We start from the raw sequence: 24,545 nt of genomic DNA on the forward strand, positions 1-24,545 counted from the left end.
ACTCTCATCTTTTCTTTCCCAAAAACACATTAATCAAAAAACAAACAGTTACTCCATGGTAAGTTTGGGAAACTCATAACCAGGAACTCCGCACACTCCCCTTTCTATCAGTATTTTCAGATTGGGGATGTGTACACATGTGCTCACAAACACACCCACATAGAGATAGAAAAGATTGGGAGATGGTAATACACATGGACCCTGAACTGTTTTCTTCTAACTGCAAGATATGAAGAAATCTCAGAACCTCTCTTTTGTGAGTGCTTTACCCTTCTGCATGCTGGGTTCAGCCCAGGTAAAGGCAAGCTGCCAATCTAACAAGACAATCAAGTCCCATCACATATTATCCCTCAACATTTCCTGATGAAGGAAGGCACTTTGATTTCCCCAAAGCAATGATGGTTTGCTGGCTGTGGAGAGAGCAATGACCTTTTGAGATCAAAAGGAAATTCAGTGCTTTAACTTTTCTAGTTCTAGAATCTCTTTAGTCCTATGGGACTTTGACGTGTAAATAACCTTAGGGTCTCTGGAGCTTGTGTCTTTAATCACAAATTAGTGCCTAGAATCTTCTGAAGATATGATTATTTCCTCTTTTCAGCAAGACCTCTAACATTTCTCCTGCACATTGCTTCAGTTGTTCCACTGACTTGAAACCTGGACTTAATTGTTTAATTGTCACCAATAGGGATCCTTTCCCCTACCCCCAAATTCTCACCTTGTAAAATTTTCTCAATTCATAGAACAGAAAAAGACGTCAGAACAAAGGTGTGGACATTTATTTTATTTTCCCCAAATAAACTCTTCTCCCTTATGGCATCATATATGAATGATGAGAAATCCTAAATTTAGTTTATTCCATAAAGTTTAAGAAACAGGTCAGGTTTGGCATCTGTTTATCTCCACCAATCCTTTTGTTAAAGTTAATCAACACATTGTGGATGTGCAAATGCCAGCAACTGTTTTATTTAGGAAAACAGGCATGGCAAAGCGAGAGTCTTTTCCCTGGGTCACAAACTGAGCATGTGACAGAGCTGAAAACAGCAAAAAAGACTTACTGTCTGGAGTCCCATTGAGATTCTACTACCTCAACAGAGCCTCATAGCATCTGATTTATTATAAAGTACTCTGAGTCATAATGACTTAATTATGACTTTTATTTAACTACCATGTACATGTAACTAGAATGCACCTGTACATGAATTTAAAAATATTATACTGTGCTATTTTTCTTAATTCTGTAAGGGTAACAAGTAACTCAGTAATGACTTGAAACTTGCTATATATTTTCAATACTAAGATAAAAGTTTTAACCAAACTTACAACAGGCACATTTTGGCAGTTAGTGTAAACACATTAACAAGCCATATGCCAGAAGATGTTTGTTTCCAAGGCCTTGGAGAAAATGACTGAACAAGGGCCTACATCCAAACTAATGCTTCCGCTTTCCCCCTGAGTTTTGACAGTTGACAGCTCATCAGTTTTCTTTTCACACTGGCTTTTTTGATTGCCCATTGGTAGGAATTTCTTCCATTAACACTGCTGATAGAAGTGTCTTACTGTAGGCTCACCCTCTGCTCTGTGCTTCTGAGGTCCTTCTGTAGCTTGTCTTTTGTCACTTCTCCTTTGTCAACTGATCTCTAGTTTGTCCCTCAGGAATACCAAGGAGCGATCTCAGTTACTTGGTCTGGGCTAAGCAGGCAGGGAAGAACAGGTCTGTTTTTCCACCCACTCCTTTATCAGTTGGTGGGAGATGGCTAACTTAGGGGGCAGCCAGAATGGGAAAGTCCCATTCTGTTGCTGAGAATAGGAGCCCTTTCTCTTCAGGGCTGTGGCTACCTCATCATGACTGAACCAGGCAGCTGTCTCTAATTCTCTCAAGTTCACCTGGATCTGAAAGACATAAGGAAGAAAAGGATGTAAGGTCAGGAGCTACAAAATTTAGAATACTATGGCCAAAGGTCAGAAAATGATTCTAGAACTAAGCAATCTTAGAAGATAATACCTGGGATCTCCAGGTTAGATGAAAGTCAGTTCTAGATACTGCCCAGAAGCAAAAGAGGCATAATTAAGAAATGAGAGTTAAATATATTTTTAACATAGTAAAAAAAAAAAAAAGATAAGATACATTAAATAAATCCTGGAAGTACAAATACTAAAATGTTGAGAGTGGTTAACATTGAGAATAAATTATGAATAATACCTATTTTTCCTTGTGTCTCTATTGATTGTATAAATTTTTCAATTAAAAAAGAACATACAGGCCGGGTGCGGTGGCTCAAGCCTGTAATCCCAGCACTTTGGGAGGCCGAGGCGGGCGGATCACGAGGTCAGGAGATCGAGACCATCCTGGCTAACACGGTGAAACCCTCGCTACTAAAAAAATACAAAAAACTAGCCGGGCGAGGTGGCGGGCGCCTGTAGTCCCAGCTACTCGGGAGGCTGAGGCAGGAGAATGGCGTAAACCCGGGAGGCGGAGTTTGCAGTGAGCTGAGATCTGGCCACTGCACTCCAGCCTGGGTGACAGAGCGAGACTCCTTCTCAAAAAAAAAAAAAAAAAATACAAATATTACTTTTTTATTTATTTATTTTTTGAGATGGAGTTTTGCTCTTTTTGCCCAGGCTAGAGGGCAATGATGTGATCTTGGCTCACTGCAACCTCCACCTCCCAGGTTCAAATGATTCTCCTGCCTCAGCCTCCCGAATAGTTGGGATTACAGGCACCCACCACCACACCTGGCTAATTTCTTTGTATTTTTAGTAGAGACGGGGTTTCACTGTGTTGGACAGGCTGGTTTAGAACTCCTGACCTCAGGTGATCCACCTGCCTCCCAAAGTGCTGGGATTACAGGCGTGAGCCACTGTGCCCAGGCACTCTTTTTTTTTTTTTTTTTTTTTTTTTTTAAAGGATAAGGGTTAACGATAGTCAAAAGCATAGTCTCATCTTTGCAAGAAGCAAAGTAACATGAACTTCATGCTGAGGAAGCTGAAATAGATTAGATATTCTATAAAAGATTCTATAAAAACCAAAACATACAATAGGCAAACTTTGGCAGGCAGAGACCATCGGTCAGGGATGCTAGAGAAGTGCAAGATGAGATTGGATAAGACAATGTCTAGCCAGGCATGGTGGCTTATGCCCATAATCCCAGCACTTTGGGAGGCCGAGGTGGAAGGATCACCTGAGGTCAGGAGTTCGAGACCAGCCTGGCCAACATGATGGAACCCCGTTTCTAATAAAAATACAAAAATTAGCCAGGCATGCTGGCAGGCACCTGTAATCCTAGCTACTCGGGTGGCTAAGGCAGGAGAATTGCTTGAACCCAGGAGGCAAAGGTTGCACTGAGCTGAGATCGTGCCACTGCACTCCAGCCTGGGCGACAAGAGTGAGACTCTATTTTTAGTTCCCAGCATCCTAACTGACTTGAGCAGTAAGACCAATCCTGCAGTCAGTCATTAAATGATGCCTGATTGTGTGCCTACTATATGTAAGACACTCTTAAGTCCTGACAATAAAAGATAAATTGTCTCATAAAAACTGTTGGGAACATCAGATATCCACATGCAAAAGAATGAAATTGGACCCTTATCTTACACCATATACAAAAACCAACTTAAAATGGATTAAAGACTTAAATGTAAAACTTGAAACAATAAAACTTTTAGAAGAAAACATAAAGGAATAAATTTCTAGACATTAGACTGGGCAGCGGTCTCTTAGATATGACACCAAAAACACAGGCAAGAAAAGCAAAGATAGACAAGTAGGGATTCTATCAAACTAAAGCTTCTGCAGAGTCAGGGAATCAATCAACAGAGTGAAGAGACAACCTGCAGAATGGGAGAAAATATTTGCAGACCCTGTATCTAATAAGGAGTTAATATCCAAAATATATAAGGAACTCCTACAACTTAATACCAAAAAATAAATAAGCCAACTTAAAAATGGGCAAAGGATCTAAATAGACATTTCTCCAAAGAAGATATTCAAATGGCCAACAGGTATGTGAAAAGGTGCTCAACATCACTAATCATCAGGGAAATGCAAATGAAAACCTCATACCTTCTTTGATGGCTACTATTAACTTATACCTTCTTTAATGGCTACTATTAAAAAAGTACAAAGGACAGCAGGTATTGGTAAGGATGTAGAGAAAAGGGAACCCGTATATACTGTTGGGGGGAATGTAAGTTGGTGCACCTACTATGGAAAAAGATATGGAGGTTCCTCAAAAAATTAAAATTGAATGACCCTTTGATCTAGCAACCCACTTCTGGATATATGTCCAAAGGGACTGAAATCTGGATCTTGAAGAGATATCTGCACTCCCATGTTCACTGCAGCATTATTCACAGTGGATGAATAGATAAAGAAAATGTGGTATATACATATAATAGACTATTATTCAGCCTTAAAAAGGAAGGAAATCCTGCATTTGCAACAAGATAGATGGGTCCAAAGGACATGCTAAGTGAAATAAGCCAGACACAGAAAGACAAATATTGTATGATCTCACTTATATGTGGAATCTAAAATAGTCAAACTTATAGAAGCAGAGAGTAGAGTGGTGGTTGCCAGGGGCTGAAGGGAGGGGAAAATGGCGGGGGTGGCCACTGGTCAAAGGGTACAAGGGGTCAGTCATGCAAAATAAGTTTTGAAGATCTGTACACCATAAGGTCTACAATTAATAATACTATATTATATACATAAAATTTGCTAAGAAAATAGATCTCACATCAAGTGCTTTTACCACAAAATAAAAAAAAAAAAAGTGGGGTGGGAGAAAAATAAAAGGTGGGAGGACACTTTTGTAGTTGATGAATAAGTTTACGGCATTGATAGTGATGATGGTTTGATAATTTCAAGGGTATATGCTTCTCTGCTGAAGTAGGAGAATCACTTGAATCCAGGAGGTGGAGGTTGCAGTGAGCCGAGATTGTGCCACTCACTGCACTCAGGCAGGCTGGGTGACAGAGTAAGACTCAGTCTCAAAAAAAAAAAAAAAGAAAGAAAGAAATTATCTCATGACTGACATACATGCAAGGGAGAATGGAGATTATTTGCTTCCTTTACTGGTCTGCAAATTCCTTGAGGGCATAAATCATATTTAATTTAATTAATTAATTTATTTATTTTCGAGATGCATTCTCGCCATTGCCTAGGCTGGAGTGCAATGGCTCAATCTCAGCTCACTGCAATCTCCACCTCCCGGGTTCAAGCAATTCTCCTGCCTCAGCCTCCCAAGTAGCTGGGACTACAGGCACCTGCCACCACGCCCAGCCAATTTTTGTATTTTTAGTTGAGATGAGGTTTCACTATCTTGGCCAGGCTGGTCTTGAACACCTGGCCTCGTGATCCACCTACCTCAGCCTCCCAAAGTGCTGGGATTACAGGCATGAGCCACCCGCGCCCGGCCTTAATTTTTGTATTTTCAGTAGAGATAGGGTTTTGCCATGTTGGCCAGGCTGGTCTTGAACTCCTGACCTCAAGTGATCCGCCCACGTCAGCCTCCCAAAGTGTTGGGATTACAGACATGAGCCACCGTGCTCAGCCCTAAATCATATTTTACAAATGTTTATATAATCTAGATGATGCTGGACTAGACAAGTGCTTAATAAGTACTTGCTGATGAGCAGATTGGACGAAGCAAAAGAACTATCACAGCATAAGGGAAACGTAAGAACTTACTTCTGTTTGCCCTGGTTTCACAGTTGCATGGCAAGCAATCATGAGTGAGCCACTAGGAAAGGGCCAGTGCTGGGATGCATAGTACTGCAGGCTTTCCACCTCCAATCCCACCTCTTCTGCAACTTCTCGACGGATGGTCTCTTCCACACTTTCACCTACAAGCACTCAGATTAATTCAGGACAGCCCTGTAGCTAGAAGGGTGATACAGACAGCCCATTTGAGAAAGGCACACAACACTGGCTCCAAAGTTTCAATGAAACGCTCTTGGGAGTGTCCTAAATCTCCAAGTCATTCTAACAATAAGAATCAGGTCGTCCAGAGCTGTGTGTTGTACCACAGTGCTAAAGCCTGCTAGGTTAGTTATTATAATGCAAAGTAAGGGTGACAGTAGGAGGGACTACTGCCCTCAGCTTTCATAAAATTCCACTTTTCACCATTTGCAAATTTGACCCCAGTAGACTAGAGAAAAAAACCAACCTGTAAATAAATACTGAATTTTAGCTAATGTTATGCCTGCTGAAATAGGAAGAAGTGTACTAATATCTTAAATCTGTGCATCAAAAAATAAGATTAATTAATGGATAGATGAACAGCTTTGTGATAAAGTAAGTGTAGTAAAAATTTATGGAATCGGCTGGGCGCGGTGGCTCAAGCCTGTAATCCCAGCACTTTGGGAGGCCGAGACGGGCGGATCACGAGGTCAGGAGATCGAGACCATCCTGGCTAACCCGGTGAAACCCCGTCTCTACTAAAAAATACAAAAAAAAAAAACTAGCCGGGCGAGGTGGTGGGCGCCTGTAGTCCCAGCTACTCGGGAGGCTGAGGCAGGAGAATGGCGTCAACCCGGGAGGCGGAGCTTGCAGTGAGCTGAGATCCGGCCACTGCACTCCAGCCTGGGCGACAGAGCAAGACTCCGTCTCAAAAAAAAAAAAAAAAAAAAAAATTTATGGAATCTAGGGGTGTGCTCAGAGCAGGGGGCCTAAAGAATGGCTCCTCTGTTTATAACACACCCAACAGGAATCTGGGGTCATTGTCATGAGAGGCACGAAGCTTGTGGCCTCCCTACAAACAACTGCCTACAGGTGAAGAGGAAAAAAAATTATAGAATCTGGGTAGTGGGTGTATGGGTGTTCACTGTATAATTCTTTCAACAATCTCCTATGTTTGAAAATTTGCTTAAAAAAATAGTATGGCTCACACCTGTAATCCCAAAACATTGGGAGGTCAAGGCAGGCAGGTCACTTGAAGCCAGGAGTTCAAGACTGGCCTAGGCAACACAGCGAGATCCTGTCTCTACAAAAAATTTTAAAAATTAGCCGGGCATAGTAGCCTGTGTCTGTAGTCCTAGCTATTCAGGAGGCTGAAGTGGGAGGATTGCTTGAGCCCAGAAGGTTCAGGCTGCAATGAGCCATGATTGTGCCACTGCACTCCAGCTTGAACAACAGGGTGAGACTCTGTCTCAAAAAAAAAGGAAAGGAAAAAATTGTATATATGTGTGTGTGTGTGTGTATATAATGCCAGAAATTTTACATATATATAATGCCAGAAGGCAGTTTTCTTGACATGATAGAAAAGAATGTGCTTGGGAATCCAAACTCCATAGCAACAAGACAGAGAAGATTGTATTAGTAAGATTGTATATCTTCCAGTGTCACCTGTATATCCCCTTAACTCCTTACCTATATCACAAAAACCTGCCAAGGCAGAATACATTCCCTTGGGAAAAGAGCTTTGGCGGGCAAGCAGGCATCGGGTCCCATCTGACACCAGCGTGATCACCACAGGAGCCATCTAGGAAAGGGGAATGGAAACTGAGATGCTGGCACTTGGGGGCCTGCCAATGAGCTAAAGCAGTGTATAATTAAGGAACTGCACAGGCTTTCTTCCCCAGGACAAAGCAGTGCACAGTCTTCTTGGATTACTGTCCTCTTACAGCAATACTTACCTGTGGATAATAGATGATATTATTGGAAGGGCACACACGCTTGCTGCCAGCCACATTCTTCTTGGTGGGCTGCCCACTTCTGCTGCAGAACTGATGAGCATCATGCCAGCGGAGAAGAGCTTGAGCCTAGGGACACAAAGATGGGCCTGGTTTCATTTGGAGAGAATGCAGGGCTCATCTGTAACAGCACTGGGCCTACTATCTGGAACAACTCACAGGGAAATGCCAATCTCTTTCCAGCCCACATAATTTAAATGGTTACTGTTTAAATTTTAGGACAAGTAAACTAACTGAACATATTCCTCTAGCATCAGAAATCTGAATAAAAGAAAGCATATTTTTAAATGTATTATGATTTAAAACATATGAAGTATATAAGGTAATAAAATGAACACCCAAGTATTCACTAACCAGCTTAAAAATAAAACATTCCCAGTATAGTTGAACATCCTAAAATGTTCTTCTCCCCAGTAAAGTTGGAATTTTTTGCAACTAAAAAAATATTTAGAGGTTTCTTTTTAAATTAAATGCACAATCAAAATACTTTAGCAAGTGAAATCTAAAGCTGTGAGGGCAAGTCATTAAAGCAATGTAAAGTAATTTCTCTTAGGGAAAACATGATGCTGTGTGGGTCATTAAAAATGTTTATGAGGCTGTCAGATCCTATTGCCATAGATCTGCATGTCTTTAGGAGACAATGATCTTGACAGTGGTTCTGCCAAAAACAAGGGCAAAAGAAGGGAGAATAAGCAATCTTCCTACAGCACATTGTCCTGCCAGTGTTTGTAGAAAGGACTAGAATCTGCAAAAGAAGAAACCAAACATCACTGTAGCCTTGGATTTACACATGGATTTACCCACACATACTGCTCTACTAAATTTCCTGCAGAATGAGAAACCAGAATCTACCGTGGACAGCATGGAGGCATCCCTTGCATTGAGTTGAAAGAGAGCCTTTCTCAGCTCAATGAAAGACCCCTTGAGCTCTGTCTCCATTTCAGGTTTGTGTAAGGAGGCTAGAAAATTAGAAAAGATAATGAAATTAAACAATGACAAACTTTGCCTCAGGGTCTCTCTCCAGTCTGTCCTGTTAAAATAGTGTTTCCCAAACTTGCCTCATGAGATTCAGCTGGAGAAAGTAAAATATATCCGGGTTCTCAGCTGGGTGTGGGGGTGTGTGCCTGTAGTCCCAGCTACTCAGGAGGCGGGGGCAGGAGGATGGCTTGAGGCCATTAGGAGTTCCAGGCTACATACAGTGCACTATGATCACACCTGTGAATAGCCACTGCACTCCAGCGAGACCCCATCTCTCAAATTTAAAAAAGGCCAGGCACCACACTTTGGGAGGCCAAGAAGGGTGAATCACGTGAAGTCAGGAGTTCAAGACCAGCCTGGCCAACATGGTGAAACCCTGTCTGTACTGAAAACACAAAACTTAGCCGGGCTTGGTGGTGGGTACCTGTAATCCCAGCTACTCAGGAGGCTGAGGCAGGAGAATCACTTGAACCCAGGAGACAGAGGTTGCAGTGAACCGAGATTGTACCATTGCACTCCAGCCTGGGTGACAGCAAAACTCCATCTCAAAATAAATAAATATATACATAAAATTTTTTTAAAAAGCAAGATTCTCAAGCCCCTACCTGGAGATTCTAAAGCAGCTGGCATGGAGTGAGGCCCAGGAATCTCTATTTTTTAACAAGCACCAGGTGATTCTTATATTCAGGCCAGTTTGGGAAACATTAGCACATAGTATGTCTCAAGATCTTCCTCAGGGCAACAAGAACATTTGCATTAGCTTATCCTTGGAAAAGAGATGAAGTGGGACCTTATGGCTCCTATCTGAACCTCATCCCAGCATCACTACATTTATACCTAGACCATTAAAGACAGAAGGAAAGCCTGACAGGAGCCATGAGCCACTAGCAAAGTGGTTCCCAACTGCAGGTCTGTGGAGCCAGAGCTACTCTGTGGAAACATTTTTATTCACCTGTATTCATAAAAGAAATAAGAATGATGTCATAAGTTTTTTTAACATTTCTTATGAAATATTGAAATATACAAAATGTGACCGCGCGCCATGGCTCCTGCCTGTAATCCCAGCACTTTGGGAGGCTGAGGCAGGCAAATCACCTGAGGTCAGGAGTTTGAGACCAGCCTGACCAACATGGAGAAATCCAGTCTCTACTAAAAATACAAAACTAGCCAGGCGTGGTGGCACATGCCTGTAATCCCAGCTACTAGGGAGGCCGAGGCAGGAGAATCGCTTGAACCCAGGAGGTAGAGGTTGCGGTGAGCCGAGATTGCGCCATTGCACTCCAGCCTGGGCAACAAGAGTGAAACTCCACCTCAAAAAAAAAAAAAAAAAAAAAATATATATATATATATATACACACACACACACACACACAAAATGTATAGGCCAGGTGTGGTGGCTCATACCTATAATCTTAGCACTTTGGGAGGCCAAGGAGGGAGGATTGCTTGTGCCCAGGAGTTTGAGAACAGCCTGAGCAACATAAGGAGACCCCCATCTCTATTTAAAAAAAAATTAAAAATTAGCCAGGCATGGTAGTACATGCCTATGGTCCCAGCTACTCAGGAGGCTGAGGTGGGAGGATTACTTGAGCCCAGGGGGTCAAGGCTGCAGTGAGTTGTGATTGTACCACTGCACTCCAGCCTGGGCGACAGCAAGACATTGTCTCAATAAATAAAATAAATAAATAAAATGTATAATGGTACAGAGACTAATACCATAAACATTCATGTACCCATCACCTAACTTAGAAGGCATTAAAATATCCTTTATTTTCATTTAAATGATGATAGCAGATGACAGTGTTTTTAATGTCCTTTTTAAAAAAATAGAAAGTTGATAACCTTTCGTATTCCCCAAATTTTCCTTTAAATTTTACCATTATGTGAAATCCCAAATTCTGAAGACCACTGGGAAGTACCCATTAGGAATAATGTTATGTACCACTTATGGAAAAGGAGCTATCCAGACCTAGATCCAGAGCAAACCATGCCTCCTGCTGCTCAGAGCATCCAATCAACACAGAATCTTCTATTCTTTGTGCATCCTGTCCAAATTTACCCAGGAGCCTTTCCAACTCTAAGAAACAGAAGGGAGAAAAGCAAAACACAAAGGTTTCTATTAAATCACTACAGCCATGTTAGACTCAGGGAAAATAATCTACTTCAGCTTAAAGTAGGTATACTTGGCTTCCAGCTGCAACTAGTTAGCTATGTAACCTTGGTCTAACCATTTAACCTTTCCAGGCCTGTTTTCTCCTTAGCAATCTGAGGACTTTAGACCAAAGAAGGAATTCTTGTATAACATTGTATTACTCTATGACTGTATCATGAAAGGAAAATATCCCCTAGATAGTAAGATGCATGATAGTTAACTTATTAAGTCATTGAAAAAAAAATAAGTGTCACACTTAAAATGGTAGAGACCAAGGCTGGGGGCCAGGGAGGATTGCTTGAAGCCAGGCGTTTGAGACCAGCCTGGGCAACACAGCAAGACCTTGTCTCTACAAAAAATAAAATCAGCTGGGTGCAGTGAAGTGCACACCTGTAGTTCCAAAAACTTGGGAGGCAGAGGTGGGAGGATCTCTTGAGCCCAGGAGTTCAAGGCTGCAGTTAAAGACCAATCCAGTTCTGTAATTAACCTCCAGAATGTGCTACTTTTGTGGACCAAAGTAGAGTAAAATACTCATCTGAGATGTCAATCTCTAAGAGATGAGTGCTGTGTAGGGAGAAATCCTATACACTTGTTCATGATGGACTCATATTTATTTGTTCATAATACAACATAACACACAAAAAAATCATAATACAACATAAACATTGCTAAATCTCTAAATAATGTACAGTGCCTTCTGATGGAGTCCTCAGATTCTTCTGCACTCCTAGAAACTACCTATCCAAGTGCTCTAACTTCTGACCTATGGGGGAAATTCACTGGCAATACAGAAATTAGTCAGTATATAGTGACTCATATAAAACTGAAAGTTCACATTTTGTTTTCTGTCTTTGAGACACCACCAGGCTCGACTAATTTTTTGTTCCTGGGTAGAGATGGGGTCTCACTATGTTGCCCAGGCTGGTTTTGAACTCCTGGGCTCAAGCAATCCACTGACCTTAGCCTCCCAAAGTGCTGGGATTACAGGCATGAGCCACGCAACCCAGCCAAAGTTTGCATTTTGAATGACAAATCCCAGTGGCTTAGATATCTTTAGTTATATATGCTAAAAGAGTTCTAGAAGCAAATTTATTTTAATTCACTTTTAATCTTGACCCTTCTAATAAAAATGAAGTTATGATGGAACTTTTTTTTTTTTTAATTTTAATTTTTATTTTTATTTTTTTTTGAGACGGAGTCTCGCTCTATCGCCCAGGCTGGAGTGCAGTGGCCGGATCTCAGCTCACTGCAAGCTCCGCCTCCCGGGTTGACGCCATTCTCCTGCCTCAGCCTCCCGAGTAGCTGGAACTACAGGCGCCTGCCACCTCGCCCAGCTAGTTTTTTTTTTTTTTTTTTTCTTTTGTATTTTTTAGTAGAGACGGGGTTTCACGGTGTTAGCCAGGATAGTCTCGATCTCCTGACCTCGTGATCCACCTGTCTCGGCCTCCCAAAGTGCTGGGATTACAGGCTTGAGCCACCGCGCCCGGCCGGAACTCTTTTTTTTTTTTTTTTTGAGACGGAGTCTCGCTCTGTCGCCCAGGCTGGAGTGCAGTGGCACGATCTCGGCTCACTGCAAGCTCCGCCTCCCAGGTTCATGCCATTCTCCTGCCTCTGCCTCCCGAGTAGCTGGGACTACAGGCGCCTGCCACCACGTCCAGCTAATTTTTTTGTAATTTTTAGTAGAGACTTGTTAGCCAGGTTGGTCTCAATGTCTTGACCTTGTGATCCTCCTGCCTCAGCCTCCCAAAGTGCTGGGATTACAAGTGTGAGTCACCTTGCCCTGCCATGATAGAACTCTTAATTAGCATAACAGTGTATACCTCAGTGGAGGCTGGAATTCACTGCTCTAAGGCAAAGATGGGCAAACTTTCTGGAAAGAGATACTAAATATTTTAGGCTTTGTGAGTCATACAGTCTCTGTCACAACTGCATTGTAGTGCAAAAGTAGCTATAGACAATATGTCAATGAATGAGTATGGCTATGTTCCAATAAAAATTAATTTACAAAACAGGTAGCAGGTACACTTTGGACAGCAGTTTTACCAACCCCTGGTTTAAGGCATTAGTGGTTCATTTCATCACCAAATAATATTTGACTGGACAACTAGAGTTCATAAAATAAATTATTAGTTGGCAGAAGCAGTCACACAAGCATGAGACTCAAAAGCTTTTTGAAAAATCTAGACTCCAAAGTTCAAGGATCTTTCTTAGAATTCATTATAGGCTGAATTCTGCTCAGTGGCCACAGGCTGGTCAACACCACTGGTCCACCCTGGACTTACCTAACAGGCTATGTCGGGGGGCCAGGTATTGATGTGCTGAAGTCTGAAGCAGAGGAGCCAGACCATGAAAGAGGTAAAACGCTCCTGTTTGCTGGGCTTTTTTACATGCATCATCATCTTCCTTCAGTTCAAATAAATACCTGTATTTGGGAAATAAACCATTACAAAACCACCCTTAGTTACCTGTATAGCGTTCATCTTTGAGAATGCTGCCGCTGCATCCCTCTCCTACCATGGTTATTTCCCTTTATTTACAACCTAATTTGCTCCAAAAAGGGTTTGAGGTGGCTATAGGTAATCATTCATTCCCTCCTTTGTCTTACTGTGTACCTCACCCATACTTCTGTGGTTGCACTATTGGTTTATTTGTTCATTTGTCTGTCGCCTCTGAGAGACTATGATCTCCTTAAGGGGAATGTATGCTTTACTCAGCTCTGTATCTCTGTAGTTAGCATATTGAATGGCTCGATTCAATAAATATTTATTGAATTGAACTTCAAGGGTAATAAATATTTACTGAATTGAACTTCAAGGTACTCTGCCAATATTATACTGTGAGGCAAGAATTTACATGAGTGGAGTGAAAGGAAAACAAGTACAGCGATAAAACATCAACCACAAAATACCTAGAGATGGGAACAGACTTTTTCACAGCAGACAAAGAGTAAACAGTGTATCTTCAGTGACCCTCATTCAATCTAGGGAAGATAAAGAACAAATTTTACCTTCAATGTACCCTTACTTCAAACATCTAGATCCCAAAGTAGATACCATTAACTCCTTATCTCTAGCAAAGGGAGCACCTGGCCAGGCGTGGTGGCTCACGCCTGTAATCCCAGCACTTTGGGAGGCCAAGGCAGGTGGATCACGAAGTCAGGAGTTCAAGACCAGCCTGGCCAATATGGTGAAACCCTGTCTCTACTAAAAATACAATAATTAGCTGGGCATGGTGGCATGTGCCTGTAGTCCCAGCTACTCAGGAGGCTGAGGCAGAAGAATCGTTTGAACCTGGGAGGCGAAGGTTGCAGTGAGCAGAGATCGCGCCACTGCACTCTAGCCTGGGTGACAGCAAGACTCCGTCTCAAAAAAAAAAAAAAAAAGAAAAAGGGAGCACTGATGAAACCTATATTTAACCTATTTAATAAGGATAGTATTTTCATTTTCTTTCTTTCTTCTTTTTTTTTTGAGACAGAGTCTCACTCTGTCACCCAGGCTGGAGTGCAGTGGCATGATCTCAGCTGACTGCAGCTTCTGCCTCCCAGGTTTAGCCAATTCTCATGCCTCAGCCTCCCGAGTACCTGGGATTACAGGCATGCTCCAGCATGCCCAGCTAATTTTTGTATTTTAGTAGAGATGGGGTTTCATCATGTTGGCCAGGCTGGTTTCGAACTCCTGACCTCAAGTGATCTGCCCTCGGCCTCCCAAAGTGCTGGGATTTACAGGTGTGTGCCACCGTGCCCAGCCATAGTATTTTCAGTAGCCAAAATGAAAATGTGGAAAAAGGGAATACCCTCCTATTCTTGGTTTCTCAAAAAAAGGCAATAGTAATGGGGTAAGTACAAGGCTTTTCCAGTACCTTCATTAAAGGTGGGCTGAGTCTCTCCCTTCAAATCCTTGTGATCAGCAGGGACAGAATGCAGATTCCCCTGGGGCTTTGGGGTTAGCCATTTTTGCCTGTCAAAAGCCCTAAAACAGACGCTCAGGTAAAAACTGGCTTCTTTTGTCAAGTTGGAAAAATAGTTTGCAGATATTTCCTGTGGGATCTGAGAACTCTTGTAATACCAGTAGGCAGAGCTGGCTCAACATGAAAATAAAAAGCAAAAAGACAAATGCACCCAGTGGTATCTTTCAGAATCTATTCTGACTGTGATAAAAGGGGTTACAATGAGCTCTTTATAAATAGAAAACAAAAGAAACCTGATCTTTTAAGACTTGTGATATTTTTAAACTTACTACGAGTCACTGTAGCCTCCTGGGGCAAAGACTCAATGCATGCCAAAGGAGAGACATGTGTCACTCAGAAGTTACCAAATATAAACAATAGAACAAACACTGCTGCCGTCGTAAAAGAACAGAAAGAGTGGTACAACCTGTACTTGCCCTAATGACCCTAAAAAGCAAAACACCTACAAAAACACCCAGGTTAAGGTCTTAGACCCAAGGCCTTACTGGAACTGGAATTGAGATCCAAAAGTTCCTTACACTCCTCTGGATCAGGAACTCTTATTTTCAAAAATTTATTTTCCCTTTTCAGTTATAATAGCATGGAAATTGCTACGATGATCAAAGCTGAAAATATTTAGATTATTTTAAAACAAAGTTTTCCCTTATTTTAACAGTAAAAAATAGTCTTTAATAATCAGAATATACAATTGTCAATTTTTTTAAAAGGAAATCATCAAAATCCCACCACTCAGGGATAATCACTGTTTACACCTTGGAATTCTCTAAGTGATTAATATTATATATCAATACATATATATTTAGAATCCATCAAACCTACTAATTTGTAGCCTTTTTTCTTAAACATACGTAAACATTTTCACATCATATTCTTTATTGATAGACTTTTATTCTTTTCTCTTTTTTTGTTTTGAGACAGAATTTCGCTCTTGTTTTCCAGGCTGGAGTGCAGTGGCGCAATCTTGGCTCACTGCAAATTCTGCCTCCCGGGTTAAAGTGATTCCCTTGCCTCAGCCTCCCAAGTAGCTGGGATTACAGGTGTCCGCCACAACACCTAGCTAATTTTTGTATTTTTAGTAGAGATGGGGTTTTGCTATATTGGCCAGGCTGGTCTCGAACTCCTGACCTCAGGTGATCCACCCATTTTGGCCTCCAAAGTGCTGGGATTACAGGTGTGAGCTACTGTGCCTGGCCTCATTATTTTTATTCATTCTTAAATAGATTTATTTAATCACTTTAACATACTTAAATTTTAGACTCTATTCAATAATCATGTTACTATTCTTGGCTGGGCGCTGTGGCATACTCCTGTAATCCCAGCACTTTGGGAGGCCAAGGCGGGTGGATCACAAGGTCAAGAGATCGAGACCATCCTGGCCAACATGGTGAAACCCCTTCTCAACTAAAAATACAAAAATTAGCTGGGTGTGGCGGCGTGCATCTGTAGTCCCAGCTACTCAGGAGGTTGAGGCAGGAGAATCACTTCAACTGGTGAGGCAGAGGTTGCAGTGAGCTGAGATCACATCACTGCAGTCCAGCCTGGCAACAGAACAAGACTCCATCTCAAAAGAAGAAGAAAAAAAAAATTCTTGTAGTTAAAGGAGTACAAGCAACCTAAATTTCCAACAATATCTGAAACAAGTGTCACAATTTTGTTGTTTGTTCACCCTTGTTCATGTAGGATTTTACGCTTATGTGCTTCTAATTTTTTTTTTTTCGAGACACTCTATCACGCAGGCTGGAGTGCAGTGACACGATCTTGGCTCATGGCAACCTCCACCTCCCAGGTTCAAGTGACTCTCCCACCTCAGCCTCCTGAGTAGCTGTGACTACAGGTGCACGCCACCATGCCTGGCTAATTTTTCTATTTTTAGTAGAGATACGGTTTCACCATGTTGGCCAACCTGGTCTCAAATTCCTGACCTCAAGTGATCTGCCCACCTTGGCTTCCCAAAGTGCTGGGATTACAGGTGTGAGCCACTGCACCCAGCCTTTATATGCCTCTAAATTTTGGACTGGGCACTCATGCTTGGTAGGGCTTTATATGTAGGAATCACTGGTTGGGAGTATATACTTCCTAAGGAGTTTTATATTTGTGTTTACATGGTGCCCCAGGGGTATTTTCAGTCCAAGGTTACTACTTAAATTCATTTATTAGGCTGGGCATGGTGGCTCATGTCTATAATCCCAGCACTTTGGGAGGTAGAGGCAGGAGGATTGCTTGAGTGCAGGAATTTAAGACTAGCCTGGGCAACATAGCAAGACCCTAGCTTACAAACAATAAAAAAAATATTGGCCGGGCGTAGTGGCTCATGCCTGTAATCCCAGCACTTTGGGAGGCCGAGGCAGGCAGATCATGAGGTCAGGAGATTGAGACCATCCTGGCTAACATGGTGAAACCCTGTCTCTACTAAAAATACAAAAAATTAGCCGGGCGTGCTGGTGGGCACCTGTAGTCCCAGCTACTCGGGAGGCTGAGGCAGGAGAATGGTGTGAACCCAGGAGACGGAGCTTGCAGTGAGCCGAGATCACGCCACTGCACTCCAGCTTGGGCGACAGAGCAAGACTCTGCCTCAAAAAAAAAATATATATATATATATACCTCAAAAAATAAAATATATATATATATATTAGCCAGGCATGGTGGTGCATAAGTAGCTATGCATGTGATCCTAGCTACTTGGTGGGAGAATTGATTCAGCCTGGGAGGTTGAGGCTGCAGTGAGCTATGATCATACCACTGCACTCTAGCCTGTGTGACAGAGCAAGATCCTGTCTCAAAAAGAAAAAAAATAAAAAAAAATTATTTCTTAGATTAAGGGTTCTAGGACCACACCACACAGATAGTATAAATTTAAACCCCAAAACTGTATGAAAACAGTCTAGTGATTTCAAATTCACAGATTTCTAATTTCTCCAGGCTGAGACAAAAAAGTCTTTATCATCTTTATGTGCTATTGTAGATTTTTATTTCCTGCTCTACCTTTCACTGAAGTTTAGTTCTTGGGGAGAGGGGGTGGGGTTATCTACCTTATTTACAGGAAACTTCATGAAATATTATTCAATAGTTTTTCTCATCTGAAGTGACAGGTATAGAACAATATAGTTTTAACTTGTTTATTATTCTATTATAGTACCTTAATTTACTTAATTTCTCCCTTACTGTTCATTCATTCAACAGTACTTTAGTGCCTACCATGTGCCAGGCACTGTTTTATGAAGTAGGGGTACCATGGTGGAAAGACAAAGTCTGATCTTAATAGAACTTATATTCAAGTGTGTGAGATATTTTAGATATCATTGGATATTTAGTTTAAAATTTTTTGGCCAGGTGTGGTGGCTCACGCCTGTAATCCCAACACTTTGGGAGGTCAAGGCAGGTGGATTGCCAGAGTTCAGGAGTTCAGACCAGCATGGACAACATGGCAAAACCCTGTCTCTACACAAAGATACAAAAATTAGCCAGGCATGGTGGCATGTGCCTGTAGTTCCAGCTACTTGGGGTTTGAGGTGGGAGGATCACTTGACCCCAGCAGATCAAGGCTGCAGTGAGCCAAGACTGTACCACTGCACTTCAGCCTGACAGAGTGAGACTCCATCTCTAAAAAAATTGAAAAAATACTTTTTTTATGTTTACTGGTTTATTATAAAGGATATTACAAAGGATACAAATAAAGAGATGCATTTAGGCCAGGTATGTGAGGGGAGGGTGTGGAGCTTCCATGCCTCCCTGGGTGCGCCACCCTCCAGGAACTTCCATGTGTTCAGCTATCCAGAGGCTCTCTGAACCCTGTCCTTTTGGGTTTTTATGGAGGCTTCATTACATAGGCATGATTGACAACCATGTAGAAATGTGATTGGACAAAATGGTTATTATTTCATACTAACTGACCGGAAACGCAGCAATGTCTGTCTGTTCAGGTTCTCCTTGGCCTCTCTGTGCAGCCTTCCTTCCTCCGGAGTATGGGGCACAACCCTCTCTGGAATTAGGGTCTTTGGACCCACAATCAGATTAGAGTCCTGCCATGCGCAGGTAAAAGGAGGACAGGAGAAGGTACAAGAGATTTTGTTTCCTAAGGCCTGCTCCTGAGGTCTAAAGTGCCCCACATTATAACAAAAGACTGTAATAAGGGCCATAGGAATTATGAGCCAGAAAACACAGATGAATATATATACACACACACATATACACACACAAATATAATAATATATAATGTATATATAATAATCATAAACCTAATTATATATGTAAAATCATAATATCACAATAATTTAATGGGCCATACAGAATAATCAAAGCTCAGGTTGGCTAAAACTCACCGTGTCTTAGTAACATAGGTTGACAGCAGTCTATAGCACCAAAAAAATTTTCTCCTGCAAGCTATTCCACAATACAGGAACATTGTCGGGTCCTTAGGAAAAAAAAACAGGAGTTTTAAAAAAAGTCATAATATGAAATTTAAAGTAATGAATTGCCAAGAGGGTTATATTTTAAGCCAGAATGGGATCACTTTGTAATATTAAGGAAAGACAAACTCAATAGGAGTCAGGTGATCTTGTTTCTAAATTGCATTTCTACCCCTAAGTAGCTATGGGATCTCAGCATTTCAGTACTTCTTTCATCATCTAAAAAACTGAAACCTGTTCTACCCACCTAGCATAAGAATGAAGTAGAAGGAATCCTGTAGATAAGAATATATAGGGCCGGGCACAGTGGCTCACTTCTGTAATCCCAGCACTTTGGGAGGCCAAGATAGGTAGATCACGAGGTCAGGGGTTCCAGACCAGCCTGACCAACATGGTGAAACCCCCGTCTCTACTAAAAATACAAAAATTAGCTGGGCGTGGTGGCAGGTGCCTGTAATCCCAGCTACTCAGGAGGCTAAGGCAGGAGAATTGCTTGAACCTGGGAGGCGGAGGTTGCAGTGAGCTGGGATAGCGCCACTGCCCTCCAGCCTAGGCGACAGAGCAAGACTCTGTCTCAAAAAAAAAAAAAAAGAATATATAAAGTCACAGCATTAGGAAATTTTTTCAGAAGGCAGCTATGCAAATTCACATGGATCCAAGATATTTTCTATTTTTCTGTAGCTCATTGGGAAAGAAAAAAAAAAAAAACTAAAGAATCCATTCTGGCAGAGATGATCCCTTTAAATTGTGTATCAGTATTTTATTCCCCATGAAAAGTACCTTTCACATTGGCAGTAAAAAAAAGTCAAGAATTCATTACAGTTAAATAACCAACCACCCTTTTCACTGTGTCTGAGGAAAGCAAGCTTTGACACTAAATGACTGAAGAACATCTAAAATTTAGTCCTACTTCTTGGTTGCATAATTATGAATCACTGATGATGAATCCTTGGATAGTTTTGGCTACAATCTATGTCCTAGCCATGAGTAAAATATATTTAGCAAATGACATTCAACAAAGTATTTATTGAGTACTGACTTTATTCAGGGTCCCCTAAAGAACACAAAAATATAAAGGAGGGAAATCCCTGCCCTCAAGGAACTCTAGCAGGAGAGAGAAAACAAATAGATAGCCAGCTTTCACAGAAGGCAGTATGCAATATGTGGGTTGCAAAGCACTCTAGGAGGTTGTTAAAAGTATTATTCCTACTTTAATAACCCCAAAACTAGTGTGATATACTAGAAAAAATGTATTTGAAGTCATTATTTCTGGCTCATACACCATTCAGAATGTAAACTCGTATGATATTTTTACAGGCTGATTTGGAAATATCTATTAAAGTGTCAAATCATAAGCCTTTTTCCTCAGCAATTCCATGTTTAGGAAATTTACCCTAGGAAGGAAAGGATATGTACAAGAATGTTAACTGAAAATTATGATAAAATGGATTAATACGTGACTTAAGAACAAATAGAAGGGCTGGGTGCGGTCCCTCACGCCTGTAATCCCAGCACTTTGGGAGGCTGAGGCGGGCAGATCACCTGAGGTCAGGAGTTCAAGACCAGCCTGACCAACATGGAGAAACCCCATCTCTACTAAAAATACAAAATTAGCCGGGCATGGTGGCACATGCCTGTAATCCCAGCTGCTCGGGAGGCTGAGGCAGGAGAATTGCTTGAACCTAGAAGGCAGAGGTTGCAGTGAGTCGAGATCGCGCCATTGCACTCCAGCCTGGACAACAAGAGCAAAACATCGTCTCAAAAAAAAAAAAAGAAAGAAAAAGAACAAATAGAAAATAATATAACAGTGAAAAAAGTATATATAGTAACAGGGAGAGATACTTACAATATATTATTAAGTAAACAAAAAAAGCAAGGAGGACTTGGAGGAGATACTAGTCAAAGTGTACAAAGTTTCAGTGAGGATGAATAAATTCTGGATATCTATTGTGCTGGTTTGGTAACTATAGTTCATAATGTATTGTATACTTAGAAATTACTAAGAAAGTAGATATTAAATGTTCTCAACACAAAAAAAATTGTGAGGTGATAGATATATTAATTTGCCAAAATCTGGCAATTTCACAATGTATACCTGTATCAAAATATCACATTGTAAACTATAAATATATACATTTTTTGGTCAATTATACCTTAATAAAGCTGGAGAAAAAACAAGAACAGTTGGTTAACATGACCTAATTAATTTATAAAGAAAAGGACACAGACATACCAATATACATAAATTGTATGTATTTAATTATATTTTTCTTTCTTTTTTTTTTTTTTTTTGAGACCAAGTTTCGCTCTTGTTGCCCAGGCTGGAGTGCAATGGCACAATCTTGGCTCACTGCAACCTCCACCTCCCAGGTTCAAGTGATTCTCCTGCCTCAGCCTCCCAAGTAACTGGGATTACAGGCATGCGCCACCATGCCCAGCTAATTTTGTAATTTTTTAGTAGAGACAGGGTTTCTCCATGTTGGTCGGGCTGGTCTTGAACTCCTGACCTCAGGTGATCTGCCTGCCTCGGCCTCCCAATGTGCTGGGATTACAGGCATGAGCCACCACCCCTGGCCTTATTTATATTTTTCTTTTCTTTTTTTTTTTTTTTTTGAGACGGAGTCTCGCTCTGTCGCCCAGGCCGGAGTGCAGTGGCCAGATCTCAGCTCACTGCAAGCTCCGCCTCCCGGGTTCACGCCATTCTCCTGCCTCAGCCTCCCGAGTAGCTGGGATTACAGGCGCCCGCCACCACGCCCGGCTAGTTTTTTGTATTTTTTTAGTAGAGACGGGGTTTCACTGTGTTCGCCAGGATGGTCTCGATCTCCTGACCTCGTGATCCGCCCGTCTCGGCCTCCCAAAGTGCTGGGATTACAGGCTTGAGCCACCGCGCCCGGCCTATATTTTTCAAATGACTAGAAGTATACATACCAACCTGTTAAGAGTGACTAATTTGGGGGAGTGGGATGACGGTAAAGATTGAAAAAGGTGCCTGTAATTTTTGCTTTATTCATTTTTCTGTACTGAAAAATAAAATAAAATAAAAGCCATGTGTACTTACTCCTTTTAAGACAAAAGAAAAGCCTAATAAAATAGTAGTTCCTGAGACTAACTGGTTAATGAGGCTACCTCCCATGCCACTGTTCCCCAAAACACCTCACCATATTCCGTGAGCCAAAGGGAATTCATTTGGTGAGTTTCTTGGACCCTGGGAACTGTTGCCAGATGTTTTGCCTAGTTTCTGCTACTAAATTAAGCTTAGCCAGTTGTAGATTATCATGGCCTGCTGATTCATGAGCTGATGGTCACAGAGCTATTTATGTTTTTAAAAGTACAATGTTTGATAGAGATGAAAGGTAATAGCAGTCTTACCCAACTACTAAATGATGAGGCAAGGTGCTTTAACATTAATAGTTTCTCTGAACCCCCCATAACAAATGATTCACACGTTTCTTATCCTGTTCATCTTTCCAGAAGAAAGATTAATTAAGCACTAAGAGCGTGACAAAAAAGCTCATCTTGAATCTAGTGGTTACTTCCACCGAGAAGAGGCCAGGTTCCCTAATATTTAAGAGAGCTCTTTTAGGCCGGGCGCGGTGGCTCACGCCTGTAATCCCAGCACTTTTGAGAGGCCGAGGCGGGCGGATCACGAAGTCAGGGGATCGAAACCATTCTGGCTAACACGGTGAAACCCCGTCTCTGTTAAAAACACAAAAAAATTAGCCGGGCGTGGTGGCGGGCGCCTGTAGTCCCGGCTACTCGGGAGGCTGAGGCAGGAGAATGGCGTGAACCCGGGAAGCGGAGCTTGCAGTGAGCGGAGATCGCCTCACTGCACTCCAGTCTAGGCTACAGAGTGAGACTCCGCCTCAAAAAAAAAAAAAAAAAAAAAGCTCTTTTTAGAGTCCATTTCTCCACGACTGTGGACCTCCGTGGGATGGGGAAATATGGAGAACTGAGGAACCACGGGAAAACAACTTTGAAGGTCTCACTGACCTGCTTTATAATTTGCTTTCTAAAGAATATTTTTTCCTCCCTTTAAAAAAAAATAAAAATTAAGGCACAATGTGAGAAGTTAGCAAGTTTCATTTTTAAATGACTCTCCAAAAAAAGTATCAGAAAATGATTAGCTGTGGTTACTGAGGTAGCTCCACACTTATGAGGCAAAACTATGGTTATATCCGTGGTTTCTGCAAAAAGGAAGAGATTAAGCTAACCTGTTAAAATGCTGTGACCACGACCTTTTTTCAAGTTCTGATCATGCCTCCCTGTGAAGTCCTTCCTGCACTTACAAGCTGAGCAGGTTTCTGTTTCACTGTACTCACTCTGAATTCTTTTCGGGGTACCTTCCTACTCCTCAGGAATCAGCACAAAGGAGGAAACCAAATGTTCACGTTCAACGGCTTCCGTTCCCCAGAGGGACCATTGCAGCTTCTGCCACACTTCCCAGAATCCTCGTAGACATGCACTCTGGGAATTGTAGTTCAGTTCCCAGGCATGCCGCCGGGTTCTCCAACTGCAAGTTAACCATGATTGTCAAAAGCATGAACATCTAAGATCTTATTACGAAGAGAACTACTGCATCCTTGGAGAAAGTAAACTAGTATTAGATCCGTTTTTTAATTAAAAAAAGAGACAGTCATTAAGTCCACCCTCGTACACAGAAGGCATATATTATGAGGCTGGAGAGAGGATGAAGTAGGGGTGGGAATCAAATACCTCTCAACCTCAGTATATCTCTAGTTCTCTCTCTGCACACTTTAGAACTAGCTCTAAAATTTCATAAAGTTCTTCCAAGTTAAAAGGATGGGACTCTGTATAGATATGTTTGAACTTATGGTAGGATTCATTTCTTGATCAGAGGAAGAGCATTCCATTTGACCAGAAGCAGTCTCCTAGCAGTGTGTCTGGAATTGGTTCCTTCTGGTGGGATCTTGGTCTCACTGACTTCAAGAATGAAGCTGCAGAGCTTTGTGGTGAGTGTTACAGCCCTTAAACGTGACACGGACCCAAAGAGTGAGCAGCAGCAAGATTTATTGTGAAGAGTGACAGAACAAAGTTTCCACGGCGTGGAAGGGGACCTGAGCAGGTTGCCACTGCTGTCTGGGGTGCAGCTATTATTCCCTTATTTGTCCCTGCCCACATCCTGCTGAGTGGTCCATTTTACAGAGTACTGATTGGTCCATTTTACAGAGTGCTGATTTGTGCATTTACAATCCTTTAGCTAGACACAGAGTGCTAATTGGTGCGTTTTTACAGAGTGCTGATTGGTGCATTTACAATCCTTTAGCTAGACACAGTGCTGATTGGCACATTTACAATCCTTTAGCTAGACACAGAGTGCTGATTGGTGCATTTAC

The 24,545-nt window shown here is 41.7% G+C and overlaps 1 protein-coding gene and 1 non-coding gene across 5 annotated transcripts; one reads left to right on the forward strand and one right to left on the reverse strand.

Moving 5' to 3' along the window:
* Window positions 1–766: 766 nt before the first annotated feature.
* On the reverse strand, window positions 767–23,701 carry NUDT13 (nudix hydrolase 13). Of its 4 annotated transcripts, none has more exons than XR_749070.2 (9): window positions 23,511–23,701; window positions 19,105–19,196; window positions 13,102–13,241; window positions 10,610–10,744; window positions 8,542–8,648; window positions 7,633–7,758; window positions 7,367–7,478; window positions 5,687–5,878; window positions 767–1,890 (listed from the first exon to the last, which is right to left on the reverse strand). XR_749070.2 is itself a non-coding variant. In XM_010373076.2 (9 exons), exons 2-9 carry the CDS (start codon window positions 19,185–19,187, stop codon window positions 1,690–1,692), a joined length of 1,059 nt encoding a protein of 352 aa, XP_010371378.2. In that variant the 5' UTR covers window positions 19,188–19,196; window positions 23,511–23,701; the 3' UTR covers window positions 767–1,689. The 4 variants fall into 4 exon arrangements, 3 of the variants coding, with proteins under 3 accessions (XP_010371378.2, XP_010371379.2, XP_030796622.1); XM_010373076.2 differs by having other exon boundaries at window positions 5,687–5,841; XM_010373077.2 differs by having other exon boundaries at window positions 5,687–5,841; window positions 23,403–23,527.
* LOC115900595 lies at window positions 6,644–6,771 on the forward strand. Its single transcript, XR_004060266.1, has one exon. It is a non-coding gene; the product is annotated as a small nucleolar RNA SNORA11 (small nucleolar RNA).
* Window positions 23,702–24,545: the final 844 nt, after the last annotated feature.

Source organism: Rhinopithecus roxellana, chromosome 11 (assembly GCF_007565055.1).
Source record: "Rhinopithecus roxellana isolate Shanxi Qingling chromosome 11, ASM756505v1, whole genome shotgun sequence".
Classification (NCBI taxonomy): domain Eukaryota; kingdom Metazoa; phylum Chordata; class Mammalia; order Primates; family Cercopithecidae; genus Rhinopithecus; species Rhinopithecus roxellana.

Excerpts from the sequence above, each read along its gene's own strand:
- NUDT13 (XM_010373076.2), bottom strand. The coding sequence starts at position 19,187 with ATGTTCCTGTATTGTGGAATAGCTTGCAGGAGAAAATTTTTTTGGTGC. Across the intron at positions 8,649-10,609 it reads TAGCTCCTTTTCCATAAGTG|CCTCCTTACACAAACCTGAA; the intron begins GTACATAACATT and ends CTAATTTTCTAG. Across the intron at positions 5,842-7,366 it reads GGCAGGTTTTTGTGATATAG|GTGAAAGTGTGGAAGAGACC; the intron begins GTAAGGAGTTAA and ends GAGTGCTTGTAG.